This window comes from Oreochromis niloticus, linkage group LG8, assembly GCF_001858045.2.
Source record: "Oreochromis niloticus isolate F11D_XX linkage group LG8, O_niloticus_UMD_NMBU, whole genome shotgun sequence".
Classification (NCBI taxonomy): Eukaryota; Metazoa; Chordata; class Actinopteri; order Cichliformes; family Cichlidae; genus Oreochromis; species Oreochromis niloticus.
Window position 1 is genome coordinate 2,125,188 of NC_031973.2, and position 12,703 is coordinate 2,137,890.

The window sequence follows — 12,703 nt, forward strand, 5'->3', positions numbered from 1 at the left end:
TAGTAAACTACCAATTTTTGGTCCCCATAAAGATGTTAATACTCGTCCATACACACACACACACACACACACACACACAGTAACTGTAGCTGTTGTGTATCAGGTTGGTCATGTGACTCTGTCAGTCGTCTCCTCTTAAGGTATCGGTTCCATACGGCACACACAGGTGTCCTGCTGTCAGTCATGGCTGTTTACCATGACTGCTGTTTCCATAGAAACACTGCGTGCATTTCTCTGTTTTCTGGTTAAGTAAAACTTTGCTCACATTTGCTGGATTTTATAAACTGTTGTTGTGATTTAAGATAAGATAAGGTGACCTTTATTAGTCCCACAGGTGGGAAATTTGTTTTGTTACAGCAAAGTGCATTTGGTGTCGTGTACAGCAGCAGTCAGAGGTTTGGACACATTGTCTCATTTAATGTTCTGTCTTTATTTTCATGACTGTTTACGTTGTAGATTCTCACTGAAGGCATCAGAACTTTGAATCAACACGTGGAATTATGAGTGAACAAAAAAATGTGTGAAACAACTCAAAACATGTTTTATATGTTAGAGTCTTCAAAACAGCCACGCTTACTGCTTTGCACACTCTACATGCATGATTGAACCATGCGTGTAGAGACCATCGGGTCACCTTTTCTGCGTCGCACAAAGTCACGGCAGGTGGAACCAAAGATCTCAAACTTGGACTCATCAGACCAAAGCACAGATTTCCACTGGACTAATCCAATCCATCTTTATTTATAAAGCGAATAGCCAGCACAGGACCAAAGTGCTGTACAGTAAATAAGTTAAGAACAATAGAATAACACAAAACAGTAAAAAATAAAACACATGATACATAAAACGGACCTATATTTAACACAAAATAAAACAGCATAGAATCAGCTAAAACAACTAAAATAAAAACCAACAGGTCAGGGTGAAGAGGTGGGTTTCAGGCAGAGGAGAGGCCTGTCTGAGGGCAGATCGTTCCACAGGTTTGGAGCTGCGATAGCAAAAGCACGATGTCCTCTAAGTTTACGCCCAGTCCTGGGTACATGCAGGAGCAGCGGCCTGAGAGAGCAGGTGGGTCTATGAGGCTGTAGCAGCTCAGAGAGATAGAAGGTAGGCACCGTCTTTTGGATAAGGGCGTAAGAGCGCACCTTAAAGAAACTTTCAGCTTCACCAGGTGGCCACTCTGGCGCCGCCGGTGAAGTGGTGGAGCTGGGACACGGCACAGGTGAGCCGGGGTCTCCGATATTGCCTGATCTTTGGCAAAAAGTTGGAGATCCAGTAGTTTGGCGATCATACACCAAGAGAGAGTTGACGTTTATCACAACAGTCGATGAAATCCGCACAAACAAGCATAACACAGGCAGTGACAGATGGCACACACACCGGCGCCATCTTGGATGTCCAGTCCTTGTGTTTCTGGGTCCAAACAAATCTCTGCTGCTTTTTGCTTTTCCTTAGTCGTGGTTTCTTAGCAGCTGTTTGACCATAAAGGCCTGATTCACACAGATGTGTCTGCTACTGGAGCTCTGTGTGGCATCCAATGTTCCCTCTAAGCTGCGCACTGCTGGCACGGTCTCTGCGCACAGAAAATCTGCGTTGCGCACAAAAAAAATCTAACCTGAATTGAAATTAAAATTAAAACTTTAACAATTTTGTTTTGCAGTGTTAGTCAGTGAGTGACTGGCTGCTCCTGTATGGGATTAGAACGATGCCACCTTATCCTGTAGTCCAGCCAATAATGCGATTCACATTCGTATACACGCAGCCAATCAGCGTGGCTGACAGGCTATGACAGCGTCCTTATGTGCCGACACCGGTGTTTTAGCTAGCAAAGCGGCGTGGCTGATGTGCAGTGAAGCCACGTTAATGACAACGTGTCCAACCATTGGAGATGTGAGCAGGACAGACGGAACAACTGACGGGAAAAGTGTGGACTTTATACCAGTTTTTAAATTGTGTTGATCGGCCACGTAAAACCAGAGTTATGATAAAAATATCTGCAATGTTTGGTTTTCTTCCTGAATACTATCGTTGTTTATATTTACTGCGGGAAGAAACGGTAAAAACGGCGTTTTATAAGGAAAACGCTCGAAAGCCTGTGAGCAAAGACAAAACCAAACCCCCCACCCTTTCCTATTGGTCGAAAAAAGTACCGTGTCGACCAATCAAAAAATGATATGGCAACGTGGCATCTAGTTGTTAAGAAACGGGGGGAAGTTTTAGGAGTGACGGCGGTGTTCTGAGATGTGAGAGATTTGAGACGTTTAGTGCAAATCTTGTGTAGTTAGTGTGTAGTTAGTGTGTAGTGTAGTCAATAGTTTTGTTGTGTGTGTCAGAACAATGAGGCGGCTGCTGAATGTTACAGGTGTTACAGCAGTGATACATCTCCTGTTGTCAGGCCTGCAGGTATCAGGCTGTTGTTCTCCTTTATCTCATAGTGGACAGAAATTATTTTTTGGAGTGGCACAAATAATTTGTATGGCATCAAATTTAATGCAGAACAGCTGATTGTTCTGTAAATAGTTTGAAATGTTTTTAAATAAACGCCTTGGCTGCATTAAAAAAACCAAAATAGCTGCAAAAAACTTTGTTGTTTGCAAAACTCAGTAACTTTTTTGAAGTAGTAACTATATAATTAATTGCCCAACATTGGTCATTATATGCTGTATTTGGCAGACAGAGTTACAGACTCTCTCCCAGACCACAGACTCATAATACAAGTCAGAGCTTTATGAAAAAAAGAAAGAAAAAAGAAAGAAAGTTGTGTTTTCAAAATTGGAGTTATTTTTACTTCCAATAGTGTTAACATACTACACAGGTCATGAACAGGATTTTTTTTACATTTTCATTGTAAGTGGGCTAAAGCAGTTAATTAAAAGTAGTCTAACATAAATGTAAATGCTGTGATTTGATTATTTTAATAAACCATGTAACTTGGATGGATTAGATGCTGGCGTGACCACAGTGCACACGTCTGCTGTCGCTCACAGTGGTCCAAGGGACGCTCAGGGAGTTTGTGTGTTCGCTCAGACACATGAAAAATTAGAGGGAACGTTGGTGGCATCTATCTGGGCTCTAATCTGAGCTGCTGTTAACTTGTGATTTCTGAGGCTGGTGATGAATGTATCCTCAGCAGCAGAGGGGACTCTTGGTCGTCCTTTCCCGGGGCGGTCCTCATGTGAACCAGTTTCATCGTAGTGCTTGATGGTTTTTGCGGCTGCACTTGGGGACACATTCAACGTTTTAATAATGTTCTGGACTGACTGACCTTCAGTTCTTAAAGTAATGATAGATTGTTGTTTCTCTTTACTTAGCTGATTGGTTCTTGCCATAATATGAACTCTAACAGTTGTCTAAGAGCTGTCAGCTGTGCACCAACCTGACTGCTGCACAACACAGCTGATGGTCCCAACCCCATTAAGAAGGCAAGAAACTCAACTCCACATATGAACCCTGACATGCACACCTGTGAGGTGAAACATGTCAGGTGACGACATCATGAAGCTCACTGAGAGAAGGCTGAGGGTTTGCAGCGCTGTCAACAAAGCAAAGGGCGGCTACTTTGAGGAATCTAAACTATAAGACATATTTAGAATTATTTATTATTTTTTCTTTGCTGCATAATTCCACATATCATTTATCTGATGTTTTCAGTTTGTATGTACTGTGTAGAAAGTAGTAAAAATAAAGAAAAAACATTAAGTGAGAAGTTCAGCCATCCGGGAGGGGCTCAGAGTAGAGCCGCTGCTCCTCCACATCGAAAGGAGCCAGTTGAGGTGGTTCGGGCATCTGACAAGGATGCCTCCTGGGCGCCTCCTGGGTGAGGTGTTCCGGGCATGTCCCACCGGGAGGAGGCCCCGGGGCAGACCGGCACGCTGGAGAGATTATATCTCTCGGCTGGCCTGGGAACGCCTTGGTGTTCCCCCGGATAAGCTGGAGGAGGTGGCTGGGGAGAGGGAGGTCTGGGCTTCTCTGCTTAGGCTGCTGCCCCCGCGACCCAGCCTCGGATAAAGCGGATGAAGATGGATGGATGGACATTTTTTACTGCTAATGTCAATAAAACCTCATTTATTTTTTCAGTTGTACAAAACACTGAAAACCATGGACCACAGAGATGTTTCCCTTCATGTGTGAATGCATCCCTGAGTTAAAGATGATTTTAAGCTTCCTCTGAGAGCAGCTTAGCATGAACCACAGAGTAAAACAATCCTTCTTTATCTCATGCAGAGCAGCCGCTCAGCTCGTACTCTGTTTACTCCATCATTTAATCACCAAACATTATATATTTTTATTTTACTTCTTATCAGAGAATAAATTTGCTTCTTTCCATTACCAGACTAAATACAACTAATTATCGTCTAAATTCATTGATACTCTAAATATTAATAGAGATCAAATGCAGTTATACTTATAAAGACCTTGTTCTGCAGCGTGACACTAGCTCTACTTTAAACTGAGCACTTTTCTCATCCTGTGTGTTAGTTCAGTGTTCTGCTCAAGGGCACGTCAGCTGGGTGAAGGTCTGTATTTGAACCTGGCTGCAAGCTCTAACAGTAAATCTCTTACTTAAGACCTCGCACTAATTTTAGAGTGTTTGTGTTGTTTCGTCCCGAGCGACCGGCAGTAGCTTCTGTTTCTGCCGTAATCTGATTCCACAGCTTCCAGGAACTAGTCAGGTCCCTGTTTACACAACAGCACAGCTGCAGAAGCATATTTCATTAAAACCTGGCAGACAAGCGAGGCTCGCCCCAAAGGTGAAGGGCAGAGCGCCTAAACAATCTGACCGAGCGGAGAAGTTGAAACTTTTGCGTCCTCTGGTCTAGAGGTCGGGACAGTCTGTCCTTTAATAACTGAGCTGCGTTTACGGGCGAACCTCTCAGCAATGTTTCCATGCGCTAAAAATACTGGAGCAGCAGCAGCAGCAGCAGCGTCCTCCTGCAGGTTCTCCTCTCAGCTCATTACGCCCTGCGGGATCGGCCGGAGCAGACGCAGAAGCAGACCTCTCAGAGGCTTTCCTCCTTACACTTCACTTTGAGCGTGCTCAGTTGGGCTTTTTAAAATCAGACGCCACAAAGTTTGAGTCCAGATCCTGAATCTGTGTGTGTCATCCACTGAGGTGCCGAGCTTTCCTTTGAGGTGATCCTCGGATTCACGCGGTGCGCTACGCGGTTCAGGTCCAGCTCGTTTGTAACCTTGATGCACGAGGAGCTGGAGGATCTAGCAAAGTCTCCACACCTGTGGTACCACCGGACCTCCAACGCCCGCTCCTGTCCTCACCATGTAATCTGGAGGTGGAGCTCTTCCTTTGAGACGGCTCTGTTACGGACACTTTGCCGAACGTTCTCGTGAAGACTGAAGACGAGTTGTTTGTTCACATGTTTGTAGTTTGACCAACATCAGATTCCAGACTCGGTAGAAGTTGGGCAGCTTACAAACTCTCCGTCAGCGTCATCTGGATGATTCCAAACCAACATTCCTGAACAAGTGGATTTACAGTTTAAATAAAGTTTGGCGATGAGAGAGCCGATTCCTGTCCCAGCGAAGGAGCAGAGAGAGCGGCTCCCCAGCCTCCCTGCTCCTCCTTCCTCCTCTTTCTCCTTCCCCATAATCTCGTACTCCATCCAGACCTCCAAGAAGTTCCCATTCTTCCATGTGGTCAGATGCTGCAGGTAAAACCAGGTCCCTTGTTGGGAATGCCAGACAGGATTTAGCATGGGAAGATAAAGCTGAACCCCGGTGTTTTGTCCCAGGATCGGTGTCCTGTGTTTAGTGATGTGTGTTTTTGTTTCAGATACGAGGCGGAGAACGCCTTCTTCTCCAGTCTGAAGCTCACTGACTTCAACATCATCGACACGCTGGGAGTCGGAGGCTTCGGACGCGTCGAACTGGTACGATCTGACATTTCAGGAAATTAGATTCATCAGAAAGGGTTTTATTGCCAAATGCTGAGCAGGTTTACAACATTAGGAAATTGCTGACATACTGTCAGACAACGCTTAAATAAACATAAAAATTTAAAGTGCTAAGCAGTTAGATATATACATGAGTGCAGGTGGTGATCAGTGCAAAAATGGAATGATGCAGTGAACACAGTGTAGGGTCATGTGTTTGTGGTGCGAACAGTCATATGGTGTGCATCTGTGCATCACTGAGAGTCGGAGGTAGTTTTATCTGAATGTGTGGATGCAGACTCACCGTGGAAGGCCTGCCACAACAAAAAGATGGTTTCTGTGGAAACCACAGATCAGATAACAGTGATGTCACCTACACGTTTGTGAAGTATCATTTTAAAGTGTCAGCCTTTTCTTTGGAGCCATAAGTAAGTGGACGAGAGGGCGGAGCTCTAAGCTGTCAGATAATGCTTGCTCCTTTGCTTTGATCGTCTTCATACACTGCATCACAATGATGTGGATAAATGCTAATTAGCCCCCAAATCCTGAACTGGAGCTCCGCCTTCTGTTGGTCTGTTAGTACAGTGACCTCACAGCAGCCATGTTATTGGTCACATGATGTCATTAAAAAAGGCTCCAACAGCACAAACACGGTCCAGAGGTACCGCTCAGGTGAAGCTAGCAGCTACAGCCACCTGTGTCACCATCCACCTGTCAGTTAAAGAGGCCACACCCCTAATAATGCAAACAGGTGAGTTATAGGAGTTTAATGATTATTCAAGACCAGCTTTAGAGTGATTATCAGTTTAAACTTGAGTCGTGTGTGTGTGTGTGTGTGTGTGTGTGTGTGAGCTCTGCTATTCACAGTATCTTACCAGTAAAATATCAGTACTGGTAACTGGACACCAGTCCTCATGTGATTCAGGCTCTGCAGGTTCACAGAAACCTCAGAGTTTCTGTCCAGTGTCGTCATCGTCCTGCAGTCGTAATAAATCTGTCAGGTATCAAACATGTGACTCTGGTCTCAGGACGCCTCACATTATAAATTCATCCACAGCTTCATCTGATTAAAACAGGTCATAGTGAGAAGGTTTGAGATGATGGAAAAATGTAAGGGGGGGGCGGAGGGCAGGAGGCAGCGGGTGGTGCAATGCAGCTCAGGGAGTCGTGTTTCTCTGCCGCAGGAGGCGGGGCCTGAGGGTACTAAAGGTCGAAGGGGAAGCCCTGCGGAGGGTTTGCCCAAAAGCAGGAAGGAATCCCCACTCAGGGTCTCCCACCGTTCCCCTGGGGATATTTTTGGAGTGTAACTCTGCTCCAAGGAAAAAGCAGACCTCCGACCTCCTGACTGTCTCACCGCAAAGACTACGAATCATGTGACGCCTCAGAGCCATCAGCGTACCCACCAAACAGCTTCAGATTTTATCACAACCTGCGTGGTTTCTAGGCTGAGTGCGAGTTCACGTAAATGAGAACAGAAAAGTTGTGTTCAATTTCACTTTATTCTTGTGGACCTGATCAGGAACATGGATCCACGGTGTCCTACTGACCTCCATCCCACAGTCTGCATTCTCCAGACGGCCTGAAACCAGCCAAGCACTGCACAGATGCATTAGAGAGGAAGTACTTCAAAATCATATCTGATACTAACGTTCAGTTTACTGTTGTCTTCACTGTGACTCTGACTCTGTTCGGTCCTTCAGAACTAATCAGATCAGTTGTTCCTGAGGTTGTTAGAAGACTTTAGTTTACAGGCTGGACAACATGTCTGAGTTTCCAACAGTCTCACAATGAGTGACCGCAGCACCGACCGAGCAGACCATCAGCCCCTAATGAAATACAGCAGCTAGTGGCAACGAGGGGGAAATGACCATCAGCAGTGCAGAGCGGCTGAACGCTGTTAAAGTTACGAACGACTGACTGACCCTGGAAGCAGCTCAGCTAAACAGTCCTTTATCAGAAGTGGAAGTTTTCCCGTGTTTGTCTGAGTGAAAAAGCTTCCAGCTGCTGCTGTTCCTCCGTCAGCACCGATGGTGTCGGTTACTGAGGAGGGGGTGACCTCTCAGACATGTCGGAGTAAGAAGTCAGGACTGTAATTTGAGGAATCGGTCCAGGAATAGAGGATTGTGTCATCGTCTATGAACAGCACACAGTGAGGTGTTTACAGCGAGAGCATGGCGGTCGGCTTACGGCACAGATTCCCCACAGAGACACCGCACAGCTGCTCCACTCTTTACTGACATGTAATGAAGAGCTGATTTACCAGCAGACACAGAGCTGCAGAGAAAGTGTCTGACCTCTGCTTTTCTTTGTATTTGCATATTGGTAACACTGACTCTGTCCATCGAACAAGTTTTAATATTAGACTAGATAACCCGCCTCAGCACAGAGTACAGGATTTAAATGACGATTTAAATAAAGCTTATTCACATCTACCTGACCTGCCCTCCTCGTTAAATCTGCCCTCTGTGCCCTCTAACTGTGACCTTTTTTGGAAAGCTGAATCAAGAAATCACTTAGATCGAGGCCTGCAGGCGTCACTGGGCTCAGTTAAGGTCAGAGGTCATGATTCAACAGTAAGACAAAAACAACCCACCGCTGACCAAAAGCATCACACAGGCTCAACTCACATCTGCCACCAAACATCTGGATGGGTCCCGAGACTTCTGGGAAATATTCTGCAGACTGACGAGACAGAAGCTGAACGTTCTGGAAGGTCTGAGTCCCGTCACAGCAGCAGGCAGACACTGTGGCGGTCGTGTGATGGTCTGGCTGCTCTGCTCCAGCACTGTAAAATATAACTTGTTGTTTCAACTTAAAAATATGAGGTAAAGGGCTGCCTTAAAATTTTAAGTTAAGTCAAGAAATAGAGTTTGTTCTTATAACACAACCAATTGTTATCTTAATGAAAAATCACATGTTGTCTAAACTTTCATCTTAGTTTAGTTGACTGAGATTTGTTAGTCAGTTCAACTCCTTTAATTGTCATTTTTACTTGGGAAAACTCTTTCAGCTAAATTAAAATAATCTATTGTTTAAACTCTTGTTCTAGTTCAGTTGACTTGGGTTTTTTAGTTAATTCAAATACTTTAGTAGTTCTTTTAACTTAGGAATCTATTTTAGCTTAACTAACATAATCTGTTAGCTAAGTTGATTTAACTTTATTAATTACCTGAGCTCCTTAAGGTAGCTGAGTGAACTTGTAAATCAGTTTCATTTTAATTATCAGAGTTGATTGACTGGATGTAAAGAAAAATGTGTATTAAACATCTTAAGTTTTGTTTTGTTTTTTTAGCTTTCTAACATCCATTTCAGCAAAACTACCTGTTAGGTTTATCTTAGATCTCAGGTTTAAATATCTACATTCCTTTAAATTAATTTTCTGTTGTTTACAGAAAAAAAAATAAAACCCCACAGATTCCATTAAAGTCTATCTGATCATTTCATACAGAAAGTTTGTTTTAAGAACATGACAAGACAATTACTCATGAGCACCCAACATTCACCATTTATTGTGCCATCTTAGTCATCTGAGAAACAGAAAAATCAGTGACGTAGCTCATCAGGCTCACAATCCATCAAAACTCAAAGGCTGCTCCCTGTGAAACAATAAATTTGAACTTGGTCTTGAGCCCAGTTTGGGTGAAGATTAAATTCTGACCAATACTCTAGGAGCAGTAGTGATTCTTGTGAAGTAACAACATAAAGTCTGCTTTAATGTAATGTATCAACGGGACACTTGCTATTTTAGAAAAGTTATTCTTTACATTTACAAAATTTTTAAACTTCATTGTGCTCAGTCACACCTGTTAGCATAAAACGTGAAATATTAAAATAGTACAAAACCTTTGATAAGTGACAGTAAAGATCAGTTTATAACAACTAAGACATCAAACTCTTGTATTTGTCTTCGTTTACAATTCCAACAAATTCCACAGAACCAATATCTCTGAAAATGAGCGCATGCTTCTGAAACATTTGATAAGATGGATATTTCAGAAACATTAGTTTGAGTCTGCTCAATTGCAAAACAAAGGAAAAACTACTGACTTGCATGAGATAAGCATCTGCAAAGTCCAGCATTATATTGTTGTTCACATAAGTTTCTTAAACCATGAACAAATGAGTAATTGTCTAATCTGGAATGTAAAGTGTAGTCATTTAGTGACATACAAAAGTGAGAATGAGAACTTGCAAGAATAAAAAAACAAACAGTAAAATAAAAACTGTCCTTAACACTAAGGAACATACAATTACAGTTCTGCATGGCTTTCTGCAAGAGTCTGTTTCTTAGACCATGCACTAGTGAGATGCACTGCCTTCCACCAATGTTCATTAGGATGTTCTGAATGACTTCAAAGATGTCCTTAAGTTCCTTTGGATAGTCTATGTTGAGGGCAAAAAGAAGGCCCATCAGCATGGAAATGGCACTTGAGACATCCCTCAGATTAGACAGGATTACTGCCGCCTCAAGGACAACCAACACATCGATGATGTCTTCTTCTTTCACCATCGCAATGCCAACTTTCATCCTCTTAGAAAACGTGTCTTCAATACCTGTCGGCTATAAAAGGGTTCAAAGACAAAAAAAAAAAAAAAAATTACACAATTACAATTACACAATATCCCTTGTGCTTAAGAATTCATGTCTTTCCAAAGAAGAGCCATACTGATGCCTTGGATGATGGTGATTGGCTTTGGGTAACACTTATTAGTTGTTAAAGTTTTTTCAGAATGAGATATGCACCCCCATGTTACAAATCCATTTCTTGCTTTAAACAAAGACCATGTTCATAAATAACTGAGCATGTCTTCAATTGCAGAATTCAAACAAAATTTTCAATTTAAATGGTAAATGGCCTGTATTTGTATAGCGCTTTACTAGTCCCCTAAGGACTCCAAAGCGCTTTACACATTCAGTCATTCACACACATGGGTGGATGACTGAATCGTGACTCAAGAGTTGACAGTTCGTCTTATAATCGGAAGGTTGCCGGTTCGAGCCCCGGCTCCGACAGTTTCAGTCGTTGTGTCCTTGGGCAAGACACTTCACCTGTTGCCTACTGGTGGTGGTCAGAGGGCCCGGTGGTGCCAGTGTCCGGCAGCCTCGCCTCTGTCAGTGCGCCCCAGGGTGGCTGTGGCTACAATGTAGCTTGCCATCACCAGTGTGTGAATTTAAATCTACTTCTGCTAAATATTGGCTGTGCTCTAAACCAAATCTGGCTGAGAATACATGAAATGTGCAAACTGCAGCTACACTACAGGATCAGATTATGGCTCCATAGACAATGCTTCTTTAATCAGTTTATTGATTAAAGTTTATTTTTTCCCCCTATATTAACAGCATGAAAAAAGAGCATATAGACATGGCTGAACAGGTTGCATAATTGGCACTGAATATCAACATCCACCTTTACCCAGCTGCCCAATGACTCTCGGCCAGTAACCTTTAATTGCTTACCCAGTCTACACAGTCTCTTTTCCAGGGTCCAGGACATTTCACCAAAGTATTGCCCCCCACAGCTGTAGCAGCCACTGCAGCCCCTTAAATATCCTAATATCTCTGCCATTACAATATACAATGTGAGAAATCAAACGTAAAGCTGAAGTGAACAGTACAGCAGCGAAATGTCAAAGACCCTGGTGAAGACATGAATAAACACAAGACACTAATAATATCAATGCTAGCTTGCCAGTTAGTTTCTCTGAAACCCAGACCAAATCCAGTGTCAAAGATCTTGTAATAATACATTTGGTGAGGAAAAAGTACACATGTTATCATGTGGCATCTATTGTTTCATAGATGCCACATGTTTCATTTAAAATCCACTGTGGTGCTGTCATTATTAAATTTACTAAAAGAAACAATGCTAACCTTCACAGTCTTGAAAGTGTGTGAGGGATCTTCCTTTAGAAAATGAGGTCCTCTGTCCTCTTCCTTTGTGTAGGGCTCTGGTCAAAGAAGTCAAAAAGAAAACAAAAACACTTTTTAAACAGTGTTTATGAAGCATGTAGACAGCTCCAAATTCACAGCTTTTTGATACATAATTCCATCAATATATGATTATCATTGGAGGTTTTGAATCAGGCTTATCAGGACATTCAAGTAGAATATGATATCCAACCTACCACCAATATACACAGATTCTGTAAAAGTTACCACACTAAATGTCCAGTTGTGAAATATGATGACAGACTTTACTTATCAGCTTTCTTTCAATGAGTTCATCAGTTGAACTGGATAACCTAAAACTTAAACAAAGGATTAGATTTCGCAGTTGAACACTTACATCATCTCTGAAGCATTTTATGAGCCTAGTTAGCCCTCCTATGCCGCTCTTGATTTTGTACAGCTCCACGAACCTCTCCATAATGGTCAAGCACAGCAAAAAGGAACCCTTTCAGGTCAACAGATGTAAGACGGGCAAATTCTGCTTCAACCTGAGCAATAGAAGAAGAGGGGTGGAGAGTACAGGCAGAATTAAAAAAAGATTCTTTGAGACCCAAATTTAAGCAAACAGTCATCTGAGGCCCATTAGAGAAAACACAAACACACAAAAGCAAACAAACAAAAAGATGCACTTTACCTGCCGTTCAGCAAACAAGGAAGTTCAGAGAACAATAAGCTCTGTCTTGAAATCTTTTAAAGTAGAATGATTGTGAAAATGACTTATGTGATGTAAAACTTTAGTAAACGTGCGATTAAAAGAACACTAAGTAAAAGGACAAGTAACAATTTCCTTATTCCTCAGATGTTTACCTTGATGAGCAATACTGTTTTAGTCCAACTGCCTCATTAAAGTTACACAACAGGCTTT

The 12,703-nt window shown here is 42.7% G+C and overlaps 1 protein-coding gene across 5 annotated transcripts in view; it reads left to right on the forward strand.

The window, feature by feature from the left end:
- prkg1b (protein kinase cGMP-dependent 1b) overlaps positions 1–12,703 on the forward strand; it is a 74,910-nt gene that overhangs the window by 53,478 nt on the left and 8,729 nt on the right. For 4 of the 5 annotated variants that reach the window (XM_025909757.1, XM_025909756.1, XM_003449492.4 and 1 more), the window contains one exon: positions 5,789–5,885. In XM_025909757.1, the coding sequence (XP_025765542.1) occupies positions 5,789–5,885 (97 nt within the window). Of the gene's footprint in view, positions 1–4,183; positions 5,667–5,788; positions 5,886–12,703 lie in introns of those variants that run through there. The other variant, XM_013273965.3, reaches the window with a different exon arrangement.